Source organism: Acartia tonsa, chromosome 3 (assembly GCF_053477335.1).
Source record: "Acartia tonsa isolate MP-2025a chromosome 3, ASM5347733v1, whole genome shotgun sequence".
NCBI lineage: Eukaryota > Metazoa > Arthropoda > Copepoda > Calanoida > Acartiidae > Acartia > Acartia tonsa.
Window position 1 is genome coordinate 31,341,010 of NC_137262.1, and position 19,613 is coordinate 31,360,622.

The 19,613-nt window shown below is 29.2% G+C and overlaps 2 protein-coding genes across 2 annotated transcripts in view; both read left to right on the top strand.

Moving 5' to 3' along the window:
- LOC145314836 (uncharacterized) overlaps positions 1-8,751 on the top strand; it is a 43,962-nt gene extending 35,211 nt beyond the window's left edge. The window contains exons 8-9 of the mRNA XM_080154917.1: positions 359-486; positions 8,638-8,751. Of these exons, the coding sequence (XP_080011043.1) occupies positions 359-486; positions 8,638-8,751 (242 nt within the window). The remainder of the gene's footprint in view (positions 1-358; positions 487-8,637) is intronic.
- Positions 8,752-9,718: 967 nt separating this feature from the next.
- Positions 9,719-19,256, top strand: LOC145314837 (uncharacterized). Its single transcript, XM_080154918.1, has 5 exons — positions 9,719-9,736; positions 10,412-10,514; positions 17,064-17,129; positions 17,455-17,599; positions 18,096-19,256. Exons 1-5 carry the CDS (start codon positions 9,719-9,721, stop codon positions 18,133-18,135), a joined length of 372 nt encoding a protein of 123 aa, XP_080011044.1. The 3' UTR covers positions 18,136-19,256.
- Positions 19,257-19,613: the final 357 nt, after the last annotated feature.

The window sequence follows — 19,613 nt, forward strand, 5'->3', positions numbered from 1 at the left end:
AACTTCATAAAGTTTTAGTTTATATTTACATCTATTGTATATTTAAAGGCACTTTGATATTATCATAACATTTGATTTAAAAAAAGCCTAATCTCATCTCATTTCCTTTGTCTTAGCCTGGAACTTGTGAGATTGTAAATGCAATATCGTATAACTTTCAGCATTCAATGATCATTATCAAATCACAAAGTTTTTAAAATAATATAATTATAAAATACTACCCTTTTTCTAAAGTAATAAAAAAAAATTGTCAAAATTGTCTTCTTATAAAGTTTGATGACTCCGAGAGTATTTTCTTACAGTATCACATTTGATATTGAATATTTTCTTATGTATTATTAAAAAAAGCTTGTTTCAGAGCCCTGGGCAGTAATGCTTGGAGACAGCGAGGTGCACGTGAAAGCAGGTTCAGCTCTCAACCTCACCTGTCTTATCAAATATCTGCCTTCAGATGATGATATCATCAGATGGATTCATAACAATCAGGTAATACGCATTTATAGCTCCTATTATAGACAACTTCTGCGGATAGTAAAATGAAAACAGGTACTGATATTATGATTTTGGTTTTAATACTTGTGGAGGTTGTCTGAAATACAATATGATACAAGATTTTTCAGTATGGATAAGAACAGGTTCTAATCCTGCGGATATTAATCGGTTTTAAAGCCACACCGAAAATAATCTTCCAACTAGTAAGAACACATAGGCCAAGAAAAAATATATTATTTAAAAAATACTGGGGTAAGAACAAGAAGTAAAGTAATTTTTGCATCCAACGAACTAAATTGTGTTGTAGAGTAGATACTCATTAGTCAAAAGAATCAAGATAAAAGTTCCTTTTTTTCTATTTAAGATAGCAACGGAGTAAATGAAAATTTTCCTGTAGAAATAAAATGTACTTTAGAGCATTTCCGACAAACCAAGTACATTATATATCGTATGTTTATAGGTATAGGGAATCTTCACAAAAAATTTGCAGTCTATCTTTAATTGCAGCCAATTAATTTACGTTTCCCCTTGACGGTTTCTAAAAGACAGACTGACATTTCAAATTATAGAATAACAACTAAAATAATAATAAAGTAGTCAAATGGTATTCCTTAAATTGTCACATCCCTATCTAAATGAAAAGGGTAGATTGGTTAATTTTAAGGGTTTTTTTTCAACACATACAAGAGAAAGTTGCTAGTGAGCAATCCTTAGAGTTTTGATTTTGAGCCATATTTAAGGTAATACAACAACAATCTAAAACTAAAATTAAAACTCAGACTTGAATAAAAAGAAAAAACTTTTTAAAATCTTCGTATTAACTTTATTAGCTAAATGAGAATGTTAAAATTAAATGTTTCAATTTGTCTGTCTAACATGTCTCGACTACAAGGCTTTAAATAAAATAAAACAAAATGTTTACACTTTAAAATACAAATGTATTTTGTACTTTCAAACATACTTATCCTTTGATAAAAAGACAAAATGTTCTAAAATTTTCAGGGAAGTTCTTCATTACTTTTTCCCCATCGGATATGGCCCTGAAACCATAATTCATCTCCCCCAAACCCTGACACATTTTCTTCCTTTTTATTATAATAAATGTAAGGGAATACCTTTTTGAGGTAAAGCTTAACTAGTTTGATTAAAAAAGAAATTCTACTATAATAAAATAAACAATTTAGTTAGTTTTAGAATACAATAATATAATCCTGCAAAACAATTAGTTATAAAATAAATAAAAATAGAAATAAAGTAAACTTTAAAATCATGAAATTGCTTTACAAATTTAAAAATACGCTCTTAAATACTTCTTTTTTATGACACAAAAATGTTCTAAACTTAAAGTTAAATGAACATGATAATTTCTATGAATTGAACCTAATGTGTGAACATTGAACAATGAGAGAAAGAGAAAGTGCATTAAAGAGCACAAGAAAATGAAAGGTCAGTGTGTAATAGAAATAATATTCTCTTCGTGTATTAATAACTTCACACAATATAATGGAACTAAGATATAGAGATAAAACATTAGTATTTTTAGAAATATTATTATGTTCGTGTATTAATAACTTCACACAATATAATGGAACTAAGATATAGAGATAAAACATTATTATTTATAGAAATATTATTATGTTTGTGTATTAATAACTTCACACAATATAATGGAACTAAGATATAGAGATAAAACATTATTATTTATAGAAATATTATTATGTTCGTGTATTAATAACTTCACACAATAAAATGGAACTAAGATATAGAGATAAAACATTATTATTTATAGAAATATTATTATGTTCGTGTATTAATAACTTCACACAATATAATGGAACTAAGATATAGAGATAAAACATTAGTATTTATAGAAATATTATTATGTTCGTGTATTAATAACTTCACACAATATAATGGAACTAAGATATAGATTATGTTATTAAGTGTAAGTATCTGATTGTTAATCTGAAATTTTCTTGATAGTCCCATTTTGTCTACTAGAGCTGGATCTTTAAATAATTCAGTGCTGCCAATAAAAACATGGATCTTTAAATCAAAATGAAAGTAGTGAGCCGGGAAACACTTTGGAGACACCTTCAGGCTCACTGACATCGCAAAATGACTACTGCCACTATGCCGGTGGGTGTTTCCAAAGAGTTTTACAATTGCCATTTTATTTAATGATCGCTATTAAGCGGAGGCATCGGCAGTGCCAGCAGCTAGATCAGTTCTTTTTTTAGCCAATAAAAAAATTGGTAATCAAAGTAGGATTTTCTTTATCCTATAATATAAATTTTTGTCTTAAGCTATTAATTTCGGAAATTGGTGGTCCGGGTCGGTTTTAGGCAATTTTCCTGATCTCTTCTGCCCTACCCTATATTCTAGGGGCGGAGCAGCAAGTTGTTTAAAAAAGGGCAATTTACTTTTTAAAAATTAACAATACTTATGTTCAGCCAAAGTGAGGCCATGTATTTGCAGAACTGTCTATGTCTAGAACATAATTGTATCCAAACAAAATATTATGCTTTTAGCATTAAGTATCCTTTTAAATGTTGTCTTATGATGTAACATTTCATGCACCATTAACATTTTTTTTCAACAGTTAAAATCTGAAATGTGAGCGGCTTGTTATTTTCAGACTACAGTTGCCAAATAAATTTTTGTTTATAATTATAAATTGTCCAAATCTTTCTTTATATATATCACAACTCTAAGTTTGTTGAGTAGCGTTGCTTGATTAATTCCAATTTGTAGTTTTCCTTGACATAAAATTTGGCAACCCTGTGCAATGTTGCTATTGCTAATTTTTGCATTGTATTTTTGCAAGCTTAGCTTAGCTCTGTTGCTCCGCTAATTAGGCAAAAACTTCACACCCAACATATGAAGGAACAAATGTTACAAAAGCACGTTCCCCGCATCAAAATCTGGCCTAAATTTTTGACACGCAAGTTGTGTTCTATTCAATATTGTACCACTCTCTATGTTTTAATAATTTCTTGTATTTAACTCAGTCAATGTAAAATACATAGAAATATAAAGCAAAACATTATATTAGAAATTGATTCGGATGTATTTTTCTGTCTTGCATAGGCGTCCAAGGGGGGGGGGTAATGGGCCATTTGGCACCCCCAAAATTTTGTGAACAATACCCCCCCCAAAAAAAAATTACCCCTACCTTGGGGGTGCCGTAGGCACCCCCAACGATTTTGGGGGGGGTATTTACCCCCCCCAAACCATTTTGGGGGGAGTAATTACCCCCCCCAAAATAAATGTTCTTTAAAAAATTTTTTTTGGGGGGGGTACTTACCCCCCCAAAATTGAATGTTCTTAAAAAAAAATTTTACTGAAAATTTTTTTTTGGGGGGGGAGGGAGTAATCCCCGCCCCCCCCCCCCCTAAAAAAAGTCATAGTGTGACTCGAGCCTTGAGGTGTAATATATTTTATGTTCCTCGTTTGGTCTCCTAATAGTTAATGAAAAGTATATCCTAATGTTTCAATTAAATCAGATCTTGAAGACGACATTTAAACCGGCTTCCAAAAAACAGGTTTCTTACGAATACGTTCATAGCAGACAGATTGTTATTGTTTACAAATTTCATCATACATGCTAAACGAGAATAAAAAAGTGAAGTTATATTTTAATTGAAAAAAAAGATTTAAAGTTATTTTGGTGAACTGTGTTACCAAAAATAAAATAAGTAGTACATTAGTCGTTGAAATATCAAGCTTTATATCATTGCAAACTGTCAGTCAGTCATAAAATCTTTAGGGTAGGGCAGGGCCAAGTCAGTTGCTAGGCGAAATCGTTATTATTTTGACATACCTTCATTAAATGACATTTATCTCCATGTTCTAATCGATTGACAGAAAATTACATGAAACATAAGTTGTTTGTTGTTAAATTGCTACTAGTAAAAAAGATAGAGATTCTAAATACAAATTTGAACATAATTGATGTACCCTAACTGAAACTCTTAAAATTTTTCTATTGGAATATATTTTTGTTTTGGTTAATTGTTGTTAAAATCCCAATTTTCTTTAGTTTCTCTCTCTTTTTATTGTCTTTTACATAATTTGCATCGTGGCAACGCCCCTTAAGGGGCAATTCGTCGTATTTTTAAAATGGCTTTTGATAGTTTATTTTAGGATAGGTTATATTGGTTTAGGTGATTGCCCCACATGGTTAAGCAATTGGCCCCCCGCAGGGGCTAGAAATAGGAGAGAAGCTTGTGTGAAAAAAACGAAGAAACGCCCCTTAAAGAGCGTTGCCACAAAAGGGACTATACCCCAATATAGTCCAACCAGTTAAAACAGTTCTTAACCATGATAACAAAAAATTTGAAAGTTTGATCAATCATGTTTTATTTGCTTGGGCCTTTATAAGGGCTAAAACCATCCCGGGGATCTATGATGTAATTGTAAAGCACTGAAGATTCCATAAAATAGATACCTAACTAAATTAAATATTTCATTAAATAATGAAAAAGAATTTCTATAGGCGATTTCTTTTGGGAGGATGTCAGGGTGTCTCAAAACTAGTTACAAAACTTACAAGGACCTATAAGACGCTTCACTTTAAAGTATAATCATATTGGTTCATTGGTTAGTGAGTTAATTATTGTATTTTTATGTTCTAAAGAATGAGATACTACTATATATTTGAATAGTAGTGGCGCCCTTAGCATCTAAGAACTCGTGTTTTCTAAAGGGTAAAAAGGGAGGAGAAAAATAGCATAAAACCACTCAAAGGATTGACCTATAATAGTGTGGAACCATCATGGGATCTATGTGAAGGAGAACTCAGTATTAAAAGTAATGAAATCTGAAGCTATAGTCAAATAAACCTTACTTACTACTTTATGTTATAGGATAGTACTTATTAACTTAATAGATTAGGTAGGTGCTTTTTTTACATAATTAAATTACCCCCCCAAAAAATTTTACCCCCGGGGTAAATTAGTTTGGGGGGGGTAATTACCCCCCCCAACAGATTTGGGGGGAGTATTTACCCCCCCCAACAGACTTTAGGGGGGGTAATTACCCCCCCCCAATCAAATTTTACCCCCGGGGTAAAAATTTTGGGGGGGGTAAAAAAAAATTTCGGCGCGCTTCGTGCGCCATTTTACCCCCCCCAAACACGAATTACCCCCCCCCCTAAAATTTTTTACCCCCCCCAAAAAAAAAGCTTGGACGCCCCTGCTGTCTCGGCTTTTCCAGATTATTTTCAAGCATTTCTGTATCGATAATAATGATTTATGTAAGTTAGGCCTTTTTTAATTGTTTGTTTTCCTGTTTGTCTGTTTAGCCGTTTGATTCTTTGGCTTCAAATTTCTAACTTTTTTTAATATGCTTAGATTTTCTTTCTTGCATTAGTTTTTCCATTTATTATCTTTGTTATCTAGGCTTCTTATGGCCATACTCTTCCTTGTTTCTTTCAATGTATAAGTTTGATTTAATATTTATGAAATATTACATAATCCTATGAATAATTTTTGAAAAAAGATGAATATGGAGAATATTCATCAAAGCAGAATACAATTTTTTCCTGTTTACTATAATTCTAGCCGAAAATAAAGCAAAGTAAACATTGTTAAGTCTGTTTTGGGAAAAATATTTAAACAAATACGACTTTTAAAAATGTATTTGTTTCTAATGTTAATTTTGATTGTTAATATATTTTATTCTTTGTCCTTTAGGCTTTTACCTGTCTAACAGATACTCTTATACTTCCTTTTCTTTCTGTGGCTACATTTTATATATTTCCTCAAATATCTTTGCTACATTTAGTTGCCATCATTCCTATTACTTTTTCTCTTTTTAAAAGTTTTAACCATTGCTGTTTTATTATTGTATTGTACAATCTAAACAGATTTTAATGAACTTTTTTGATGTAGCAACCCAATTTTATTAATATTAAAACTGCACATATTGTGTACAGGTGTGTCATGTTCTTTGCACATGTGTGTGTGTGTGTGTGTGTGGGTGTGTGTGTGTACGGGGTGTGTAATGTGTTTATAAATCAGGAAAAATTTTATTATTAAATGCAGAAAATGACACTTTCGTGTACTTTATGAACTTAATATCTGCTTCATTTTAGACACGCAAAATTTTTTCTATAAAGTTTAGCTTTCCAAATACTGAATGACCATGGGTGTGAAAATGACAATAAAACTGTGTTTATGACAGCCAGTAAAGGTGTAATTTTGACAGTGGATAAAAAAATATTGCTCAAAATACAACAAAAAACGAAATTACTAAAAAAAAACCTACTTTTTGTGAAAAACTCAGTGGTTGTATTTTTGCTAGTGGTAAAAGTGGCAGCACCCCATGACCAAATTTAGCTAAACTAAATGGTTGAAAAAAAGACATTTTCAAAAAATTTTGGAGAAATTTTTTTGTTATAACTACTTTCGTACTTTTATCCGTAGCTTTAACTTTAAAATAAAATTAATATTATTATCTCCTTAGAAAATTTTATATATATTTTAATAAAGAAAAAAATAACAAAAACCTATTTTAAGAATAAGATGTATTTGTACATTTTCATGAATCATTTAGGAACAATTATTTGTCTTTCCAGCACCTCAGGGGAAATATAAATGATAGCACTTCTTTCCCTGTTGGCCCACATTTTAAATATAAAATATAGGTACATGTATATGTTAAAAAAATAATATTGAAACTTAAACACTTAATAGCGAAGCTACTCAGTAACTGGGTAATCTGTATTTTATTAAAGCTACAAAAAAATTCAATAAACTGTCTGAGAAAAACTTGGAGATCCAGTGATATATCGCCTTAACTTGAGATTTAGTATATTATTCAATTTTGATTTATGCTGCACTAACTATGGATAATTAAAATACGTACAACAATAAGAAAGGTTCGGTTCCTGTTCCATGTCTATTAATAGAATGTTTTCTTCATATTGTCTAAACAATGAGTTCAAATTGGGGCTAATCGTAGTCTGACAAATTGAAACATTTACAAGCATATTACAAGGATATTCGTGTAGATATGGCACACTATTTGAAAGAAATGATATGCTTTTTTAGTTTAGGTTAGGTTGAGTAAGGTTCAAGATAGTTAAAGAGGATAAAACGAAATGGATGGTAAGGGGGGAAGGGGGTTTTATATTGGTTTTGCATTGGCCAAAATAATGATTCTGCTAAAAGATCATTTAGCTGATTGGTTTATATCTCAACAATTTTCCTTTCTTTCCCACTATCAGATTATTGGTTGCAAACCTAGGTTTTATTATAGCCAACAGTACAACAATTTGTACTCTACTAATAATATAATTAGAAAAAGTTTTATAGATTTTATGTCTTTATAGATCATATCAACAGCATGTATGGATTATTTCCTATCCAACTAGGCTAAGTTAATTTTAATTATTTTTGTTTAACTTGAAAAAGGTTGGATTTCAATGACATTTATGGTGCTAGTTTGGGAACGAATATTGCATGGCAGCATAACTAGTTTGCCTCCAACGTTTTATCGTCAAACTTTAAAGCATTTGTTATTAAACAAAAGTTTTTAAAAGAGAAAAAGAAGAGAAAAGTTAATGGTAAAGTAATTTTTTCTAATACAAACCAAATGACCATCAGAGCATTACCCATAAATTGACAGACCAAGTAAATAAAATACTGGATGATCATTGGTATGGGGAATATTCACCAAAATTTATTGCTAGCAGCCGAGAAATTATCAATACTGCTCTAGAAGAACCGATAGACGGACGGTTAGAAGTAGACAAAATATAATAGATATTGAGATATAATCAGTTGGACAAGAAGATATCTATATTTAGAAACAAAGTATAAATATCCATTATAACTGTAATATATTTATATTATCTAGATATTGAGATATAATCAGCTTGATAAGAAGATATCTATATTTAGAAACAAAGTATAAGTATCTATAATAACTCTAATATATTTATATTATATAGATATTGAGATATAATCAGTTGGATAAGAAGATATCTATATTCACAAACAAAGTATAAATATCTATAATAACTCTAATATATTTATATTATCTAGATATTGAGATATAATCAGTTGGATAAGAAAATATCTATAATTAGAAACAAAGTATAAATATCCATAATAACTCTAATATATTTATATTATCTAGATATTGAGATATAATCAGTTGGATAAGAAGATATCTATATTCACAAACAAAGGAGAAATCTCCACCTCAACCCTAATTATTCATGATCTGAAGAAATATGACTCAGGAAAATAACATTAAAATATAAAATTTTTAGTAGGGCAACTTAAAATTAAAAGCTTTAGTTATTTAATTGTAAAATATAATCAGAATATATGATCAGAATATTTGTTGTAGGAAAAAAGTTATTTCTTGTTATTGCTGCGCTAAATATCAACTAAACAGTCCTCGTTTATATCTAAGTTACTTTAAAAGTCTTATAACTTTTTGAAGTATCTATATTTCGAAACAAAGTATAAATATCCATAATAACTCTAATATATTTATATTATCTAGATATTGAGATATAATCAGTTGGATAAGAAGATATCTATATTCACAAACAAAGTATAATTATCTATAATAACTCTAATATATTTATATTATCTAGATATTGAGATATAATCAGTTGGATAAGAAGATATCTATATTTAGAAACAAAGTATAAATATTCATAATAACTCTACATATCTTTACAAACAAAGTATAAATATACATAATAACTCTAATATATTTATATTATCTAGATATTGAGATATAATCAGCTGGATAAGAAGATATCTATAATTAGAAACAAAGTATAAATATAAATAATAACTCTAATATATTTATATTATCTAGATATTGAGATATAATCAGTTGGATAAGAAGATATCTATATTTCGAAACAAAGTATAAATATCCATAATAACTCTAATATATTTATATTATCTAGATATTGAGATATAATCAGTTGGATAAGAAGATATCTATATTTAGAAACAAAGTATAAATATCCATAATAACTCTAATATATTTATATTATCTAGATATTGAGATATAATCAGTTGGATAAGAAGATATCTATATTCACAAACAAAGGAGAAATCTCCACCTCAACCCTAATTATTCATGATCTGAAGAAATATGACTCAGGAAAATAACATTAAAATATAAAATTTTTAGTAGGGCAACTTAAAATTAAAAGCTTTAGTTATTTAATTGTAAAATATAATCAGAATATATGATCAGAATATTTGTTGTAGGAAAAAAGTTATTTCTTGTTATTGCTGCGCTAAATATCAACTAAACAGTCCTCGTTTATATCTAAGTTACTTTAAAAGTCTTATAACTTTTTGAAGTATCTATATTTCGAAACAAAGTATAAATATCCATAATAACTCTAATATATTTATATTATCTAGATATTGAGATATAATCAGTTGGATAAGAAGATATCTATATTCACAAACAAAGTATAATTATCTATAATAACTCTAATATATTTATATTATCTAGATATTGAGATATAATCAGTTGGATAAGAAGATATCTATATTTAGAAACAAAGTATAAATATTCATAATAACTCTACATATCTTTACAAACAAAGTATAAATATACATAATAACTCTAATATATTTATATTATCTAGATATTGAGATATAATCAGCTGGATAAGAAGATATCTATAATTAGAAACAAAGTATAAATATAAATAATAACTCTAATATATTTATATTATCTAGATATTGAGATATAATCAGTTGGATAAGAAGATATCTATATTTCGAAACAAAGTATAAATATCCATAATAACTCTAATATATTTATATTATCTAGATATTGAGATATAATCAGTTGGATAAGAAGATATCTATATTTAGAAACAAAGTATAAATATCCATAATAACTCTAATATATTTATATTATCTAGATATTGAGATATAATCAGTTGGATAAGAAGATATCTATATTCACAAACAAAGGAGAAATCTCCACCTCAACCCTAATTATTCATGATCTGAAGAAATATGACTCAGGAAAATAACATTAAAATATAAAATTTTTAGTAGGGCAACTTAAAATTAAAAGCTTTAGTTATTTAATTGTAAAATATAATCAGAATATATGATCAGAATATTTGTTGTAGGAAAAAAGTTATTTCTTGTTATTGCTGCGCTAAATATCAACTAAACAGTCCTCGTTTATATCTAAGTTACTTTAAAAGTCTTATAACTTTTTGAAGTATCTGTATGTTCGATTGTTTAATTATTTTTATGAAAACAAATCTTGATTAGTTTTTTGTTTTATTTCATAATAATTATTTTCTATTATTAAGAATTATTTGACTAATTTTATAAATGACAACAAAAGTTTTGCCTTTAAACTGAATGTGTTCAAGTTTAAATGATGTAAAAAATTAGATATCGCCTGGAATGCACTAGTATAGCGCACATCTAATTTCTTGCAATGTTCCAGCTATGTGCGTGGAGAGAAGAATAGATTCTTGAAAATAACTCAAGTAAACTGACTATAAAGGTTTTCAAAATCGAATAATATCATTTGTGTTTTGTATTGATCTTATCGAGCTTCTTTTAGTCGTAATTGTCCTTGTCTTAAATCAACTTTTAGAAATTTAATCAAAAATGCTTCACTTTTAGATATTATTTCATTTATAAGAGAACAATGTCATTCTAGCAGTCTGTCTCTTTTAGTTCATTTTCTAACTTCTAATTTAGAAGGTTGCAGTTTCCTTTCTCTGCACAAATTCTTACATGCACCCAAAAACATTTTGTAAAAATAGAAATAGTTTTTCTATTGAGTATTAATTTTGAAGTTGACTTTTTCATATAAGAACTTAATTATAATCAACATTTTGATATTTCTAGTTTTGTAATGAATTTAATAATCATTTAATTAATTTTTTTATATAATTTTTCAACTTTAATTATTACTAATGCACAAGATGTACCTGCACTTCAGATCCCGTGTACTCCACATACTTTTCAAAACCTAATAAAAGATAAAAGTTAAAAACACAGAAAAAAATGTTTAAATTTGCAATAAAAGACTTTGGTATCCTTTGTCCATTGTATGCACATTTTTTACAAATCCAATTTTGAAAATATTTTGTAAAGTGAAACTTTATACCTTTGGGCATGGCTGTTCATACTTCAGTACGTTGAAATTAGGCATATGAAATCGTCCTTTAAATCAGATTTAAAACTTTGTTTGATAATTCCTATAACAATACGAAAATTTTACAACCATCCTCACAGTTTTATACTTAGTAAATAAAAAGCAAAGCATTTTTTGCATACCCTTTATATTTTTGGTCTACGCTTTTATGGATGTTATCGTCCTTAATTGTAAGACAAATTGTAAGCAAAACACAAGACTTAAAAAAAACCTTTTACATTATATTGAATAATTTTCTTTACTATCAAATGCATTTTTTGCTCTAAAATAATTATAGATTACCAAACATTAACTATATAAGGTTTCTACATTCCATATTTAAGTAAAGAATATTATAATTTTAAATTTTAATAATGGATAATGATAAACGTGGATATTATTGCATGGGAAAAATTGTCGTCAATTTTGGTTGCTAACATGGAGATCATTTACTGGATAGTTTGTTTATCAAGTAGGAGGGGAGTAGTTTTAGCCAGCTATAAATTTCATTTTATAAGAGTACATGATAATCTGGGGCAAGATCCAAGTAATAATAAATCCATTGGCTTAATACTTTTTTTGAAAGATCTCTTATAGCACAGTTTCTTTTATCTGTAATTTCATAACCACATCCTTTTCATATTTTGCTTAATAAGTTAACTAATATCTTGCTCTTTCGTAAACAATCTTTTTCTTATTGCCCTTACTTTTATCTGTATATCCTGGAGATCTTAGTGGATAGACAGACATACATTCTGATACTTTAGTCAATTAAAATGATTATCCAATCTCTTCTTTGGTATCACTCGAATAAATTAGGGGGAATGTTTTTAAGTATGGATTCGAAATCGATTAATATCAGCTGGATTAGAACTGTTTTTTAGTCATACAGAAAAATTATTTATAGCATCGTACAATAGACAATTTTTCACGAATGTTAAATTAAAAATAATAGAATTTATATAAGTTTGTTAGCCCGGGCTAACAAAACTGGTCTGAGTCTTTTCATTTTAATATCCGCGAAAAGCTATCAAAAATACGATGCGATAAATAACTCATCTAGAAATTTTTATGTGACTAAAATGTACTTTACCGCATCGAAGAAAAGTATTTTGTGTTAGATTTGTATTTGAGACAGGTTGAGCCCAGGAAAATATATTTAACTATTGTTGTTGGAGGGGAAAAATACACTGTTTGTTGAGTACTTGAGTATTTGTCAAAAAAATGGCGTTCCATTATTTCCGTACAGTTTTATAATTTTCACTATTTCTTGATAATAGACGCTTAGCTCTATTAAAACTGTTTACATGGGTTATAGCTGAGATAATATCTACAAGATTATATTCTTCTCAAATTATGAGAACTGCTAATATGATGATCCTATAAGAGTATGATAGATATACTTACCTAAACCCTAGAGAATAATTAAGAAGCTTCTTTGAAAATTATGACTTAATCTGTCCTGAATAGTCAATATTTTTCTACTTTTTTTACAAAAATATTAAATATAAATACAATATATCTTATGCTACACTGTTAAAAATAATTTTTTTTTTAGCATCAGATAATGCAATATATTCTTCACATTAATGTATAGTATCAATCCGTACGTTATAGGAAAAAAACCTTATTACAATACAAGGAAGATTCCAATACTGTATTGAGCAATACTTAGTGTTCTATGGAGTAACATGTAGTACTAAATAATGTATTTGTCTGTATAGTATTATCCAATACGCTCTTTGGAATAATATTCAATATGGTAGAAGTAAGTTTTTAATACTCTCCTTTGCAATTTTTGATATCCTCTATCATAATTTTTGATACTCTGTAGAGTATGAAACTGTTTTACCTTGGATGAAAGATCAGTTTATAATTTATGATTATTATATGTACATATACATTTTGTTATATCAACAAACATACCAAGCAGAGCAATAAAACATTAATTTAAATGTAAATTTAGTAAAAAAAATGACTTTAAAGATGTTTAGGACTAAACATGATCCTTAAAAATAAAAACTATGGTCAGTCATAATTACAAAAATCAAAACTATAAATCTGAGCATAAATAGTAACATTTCATCTTTGTCTAAAACGACCAAGCAGAAACACTTCCATGAGAGGTATGCACCAATGGTGTCTGTTTCAATTATTCTTTACAGTATGGATTCGTACCCTAGAACGTATGAATAGTTACTATTTTAATAAACCATTCTCTTGCGTATTGTCTGATATGCTATAGCGTATGAAATAGTACTAAATTAAAAAACATTTCTACAGCGTATTTTCCAGTACACTAGAGTCTATCAAATAGTACTATTTTAATAAATTTTTCTGTACCGTATTTTCCAGTATTCTAGAGCGTATCAATCGATACTAAAAAAATGTATGGGTTTATAGTAATAATTATTGTGTTATGTAGTATTACATAGTGTTATATATTAATTATATAGTTGTAGCGTACTTACGGTTCCAATACTCTCCAGAGTATCAATTGATACTAAATAAAAAAATTATTTTTAACAGTGTATACGTTAAAGTTAAGTTTTACTTTTTGTCAATTTTATAAAATCTTTCTTAAATTGTTTTAAAATTATTTAAACAGTTAAAGGACTTTTTGAATGAAAAGTAAAAGGACAGACAGTAAAACAAAAAGATATATATGACTTATAGAGTAGCTCTTATTTATCTTTATTATGATATAGCTGCAAGACTGTAACACTAACAATAGATGTAAAATATACTTGGATATATTGACAGGGGAAAATTTGTCGTCAATTTAGCTTCCTGACATCATTTATCGGGCAGTTCATTCATCCAGCATGGTAAAAGGGGTAGATGGTGGGTATCGATATTTTGGCTAGCTGCAAACATCACTTATCAGAATACATAAAAATTTGGTGCAACATCCAAGCAATAATATATCAATTACACTAACACTTTGGATTATGCGGGAATTGTATAAAACTTTTATATACCCCACATAATATAACAAGGATGACAACATCCATAAGTAGCGAAGCACAAAAAATCGTTGATGGGAATACGTACAGGTAGATTTAAAAGGTTTTTACTAAAATCAAGAATAGATTTATTGGATAAAATAAACATGAAACCTTGTTTTATTTTGCATGATGACGATGGTCAAAGTAAATTATATTAAAGATGCTCATAACAATGGGAAAGATTATTTTGTTACTGATATCCCATAAAAGTTTGAAAATTGCATAAAAAAAACAAAGATATGGGGAAATATGTAAAACATATAAAAAATAGCCAAAAACCTGATAAAAGGCAGTCTGGCCGTCATGGTTGTTTTATTAAAACGACAAAAAAATTAATTTTTAAATCCTTAACTTAAAAAATTTGGAAAATCGGACCATATACACTGAAGATATGGAAAAAAGTGTTAAATATATAAAAATAGCCTAAAACCTGCCAAAAAGGCAGTCTGGCAGTCATGGTTACTTTGTTTAAAAGACGGGAAATTTAATTTTGATATCTATAACTGAAAAATTTTGAAAATCGGACTATAAACACTGAAGATATGGAGAAAAATGTTAAATATATAAAAAACAGCCTTAAACCTGCTAAAAAGGCAGTCTGGCCATCATGATTGTTTTCTTTTAAAGACGGGAAATTCAATTTTGATATCTATAACTGAAAAGATTTTGAAAATCGGACCATAAACACTGAAGATATGGAGAAAAATGTGAAAAATATAAAAATAGCCTAAAACCTGCTAAAGAGGCAGTCTGGCCCTTATGGTTGTTCCTTTAAACGACGGGAAATTTAATTTTGATATCTGTAACTGAAAAAATTTTGAAAATCGGACCATAAACACTGAAGATATGGAGAAAAATGTGAAAAATATTAAAATAGCCTAAAACCTGCCAAAAATCGGTCCGAACGCCAATGATGTTTTATAGTCAATTGTGCTCCTTAATGATGGGAATGTTGTCAAAAAAATTCAGCATTCTATCTTTTATAGGAGCTGAGTAAATCCCATTTCCCCCATAGCGTTACGGACGGACGGACTGACTGACGGACGGACAAAGTGAATTATAGAGTAGCTTCGCTACTAAAAAATTACAAGGATGTTAACATTTGTAATAGTGAAACTAAATCCATATATTTGTCACATTGAGAAGGAAAATTTTACCCTCAACTTTACGCAATTCCATTTTTTCTTTATTTATAACAAGGACATGATTTTAAGTAAGGGGATGAAGCAATAAATGTTAAATTAGTATACATCTTTTATAAGACAAATAGTTTATCTTTTGTATTGAAGCAGAAGGCTAATATATGGACGTTAAGATATATAAGTTTTCCGGAATTTTAAAGTTAGGGGGAGATTTGAAATCTGCATCAAATTTTGAGGATTTTTTTTTTATAAAATTCGTTTTTTCTATAATTCTTTATCTAAAAGCGGAAATGCAATTTAAGTTAATTAATTTTGGCATCTGTGATTGGTGGATTTAAAAAATCTGCGCTCTGATTGGATGGCGTACACCATTCAACCAATTAGAGCGCAGGTAGTTTAAAATCCACCTATCCTATTGGTCAAAATTAATTAACTTAAAATGCATTTCCGCTTTTAGATAAAGAATTATACAAAAAACGAATTTTATAAAAAAAAATCCTTAAAATTTGATGCAGATTTCAAATCTCCCCTAACATTAAAATTCCGGAAAACTTATATATTTTAATGGACGTATTGAATAATTGCTATACTCATTCAAGAACAAATAGAAGAAAAAACATTCCAAAAGAAGGATGATTATTGATTATATCTGTAAATTAAAGAATAGCTTTGCTCCTACCAGAAACAAATATTTGTATTTATCCAAGCATTGAAGCAGAAGGATAATATATCTATCAACAGTTTATTTATGGTTATCATATTGTAAGAAAAATTGTTTTATTCTACTACACAATTAGATATACAGAGGCTCGGTGGCCGAGCGTTTTCCGCATGTAAGCCTTAGGGAAATCACCGTTTTACAGTTTCAAATATCAACTTGAAGTCTAAACCTGACCCAATCCCTTCTTTCAAAAATACGGGTCTAAAATCGAGGATTAGACACAGAAGACGCGCAGCTGCCGAGCCCTGAAATATAGAAAATAAACGTTTAAATGGCTATTGTTTTTACTAACACATTTATTGTTTTAAAGGGGTAGTTATTCTAAAACTCACTTTAAGAAGGATAGTAATTATTTGTTACAGGTTTTGTGAGTTTTGATCCCACTAACAATTAGAACAGTACGCCATTTGTTCATTTATATTAAGGTTTTTTCCCCCGATGAATAAGTTTATTCAGGTATAAGGTTATTAATGTTTTAAGACATGATAAAGTCGTCCTAATGATTTAAAACTTTATGTTTAATGTTATTTGGCTGACCAGGGCAATACAAATGTGCGCCAGGAGATATTGATCCAGTTTCTGTTATAGTTCATGTCTTAGAAGGTAAAATATATCAATCTATCTATCTTTATGTCTATCTATCTATGGTAACTAGTAGTATCTAAACTTAGTCAAATATCTATATATAAATATTATATACTAATACTAGACCATGTATAGGTTAAGTAACCTCTCAACTTCATGTGAATAGTAACTAAGGTAGTCTAGTAGTATCTATACTTAGTCTAATATCTATATATACTAATACTAGACCATGTATAGGTGAAGTAACCTCCCAACTTCATGTGAATGGTAACCAGGGTAGTCTAGTAGTATCTATACTAAGTCTAATATCTATCTATATATACTAATACTAGACCATGTATAGGTGAAGTAACCTCCCAACTGCATGTGAATGGTAACTGGGGAAGCCTGGTAGTGCCTATCCTCAGCCTAATCATTACAATTTCAATATTGATAATATTGACCTCGGTCCGTGCCATCATTGGTCTACATAAACGTCGACAAAACAGGTAAGTTCGATTGTATCGAAGCTTCTTCACAGAAGTTAGTCGGTCTGTTAAAATAATTCCCCCCCCCCCACTCAAAAAAAAATTTCTTATCATATATCTTATTCTTTTATATTTACTTAAACTATCAAAATAAAGGCTTTATTAAAATAATATTTCTTTTTTTACCATACTATTTTGGCAAGGGGAGGGGATTTTATTTCCTAACTGTGGGGAACCTTGTGGGGAACCTTAGCCTTGCTGGGCCTATAAGTGAAGAGCAAAACCCTAAGCAAAACCCAGTACCCCAAATAACCTAACCTAACCTGAGCTAGAGTAAGAAACAAACAAGCTATAAACTATTTCCAATTTATTTTAAAAAGTGGAGGGGAGTATAAGTGGTATGAACTAAGATTAGTGTATTTTTTTAGTAAGACATAAGCGTAAAGCGACTTCATATTATTTATTCCTAAAATAAAAGATTGTTTTTTTTCTGAATTTTCACCATTTATATTTTCAGATCCGTGGAAACAGGTGGAATCCCCACAGAACCAAGCTGACAGCAACCCCTGCAGGGCTCCCCTATTACTATAGCCACCCCCCTCCCACCACCCAGGACACTTACAACCATTCCTGAATCACCAAATGTACTTCGGGCCTCGCCAACATCCTCTAAAAGTGTACTTGCCCCCCCACAGATGTCCCCGGGTGTACTTGCGCCCCCACAGATGTCCCCGGGTGTACTTGCGCCCCCACAGATGTCCCCAGGTGTACTTGCGCCCCCACAGATGTCCCCAGGTGTACTTGCGCCCCCACAGATGTCCCCAGGGGTACTACAGCCACCGACACAGCTTGTTATTGTCCATCAGCCGCCCAATGCGCGCATGTTGACCAGTAATTGTTAAAATCGTCCATTCTATTGTATCAATGCAACTGTATTACATATTTTGTTCAACAGTCTAAAATTAATGTAATATACATCCTTTACACTATTTCAAATCTTAACGTAATTTCAGCCATAAAGTAGTGATTAATAATTTAATTGTTTTTTTTTTGTAGAAAATTTAAGTAAATGTACTTTTAAGAAATTTACTTCCGTGAAAATGAGGAGGAAAAAGAATAAAAGAATCTTTTTTCCTCCTAAAAAACATAATTTTCTTTATTATATAGAATTTTTGATATTTTCATATTGAAAACAAAGATTATTTGTGTAACTAAAGTCTGATTATTGTATCATATGTGTTTCATGTTATACAATACATATGAGTAAAAAAGTATTAATTTTACTTTTATGAAAAATTAATTACAATGTTATTGTATACAGTTTACAAAAACTAATACTACTTTTGAGTGTTCCTTTCAATGCAATTGTAAATAGGTCAGCAATGCATTCTTTTGCATCTTATTACTTCGAATCTCAGCCCAACACTGCGTCATAACCAAAGACGTAAAAAACTGCTATGTCAGGTGCGCAATATAAATAGTAAGAGTAATGGAAATTCCTTGGCCCAAGACAGGCACATATAATATTAAAGGATTATTATGAAAACATCATTGCTGTTTTAGTTGTTTTAAACTTTGTTGAAACACTAATATTTGATGATTATTGTATACAGATAATTTTTAAGATTTGTCACAGTTAATTTTGTGCAGAGTCCAATGAATAAAACTTGATTACATATATTGTGTATTTACTTTTACTAATAGTTTTTATTTTTATTTTGGGGAATCTAAGAATAATAAAGGAAGGAGGATAATACTGTCAGTAAGGTACAGACATACATTCATCAGTGATAAAAACTGGAATAAATAACTGTGAATAAATGGGTAAAAGAAATAAAGATTAATTAACAGAAATTAAGCTTAATGATTAAACATATCCTGTAATAGAAAAAATCATTGTTAAATCCAAAAATAAAAATAAAATCGCTCCGACTGTACTTTATAACCTTCTAAAAATACAAAACAACATGATAAAAGTATGGCTTTGTTGGTACACGATATTTTACCTTCTTTATTTAACACTAATTAAGATTTT

What these genes read in the sequence shown, in the direction of transcription:
- LOC145314837 (XM_080154918.1), top strand. An exon ending in TGATCTGAAGAAATATGACT is followed by an intron (nt 10,515 to 17,063) that starts CAGGAAAATAAC and finishes TATTTGGCTGAC; the next exon opens with CAGGGCAATACAAATGTGCG. An exon ending in TATAGTTCATGTCTTAGAAG is followed by an intron (nt 17,130 to 17,454) that starts GTAAAATATATC and finishes GACCATGTATAG; the next exon opens with GTGAAGTAACCTCCCAACTG.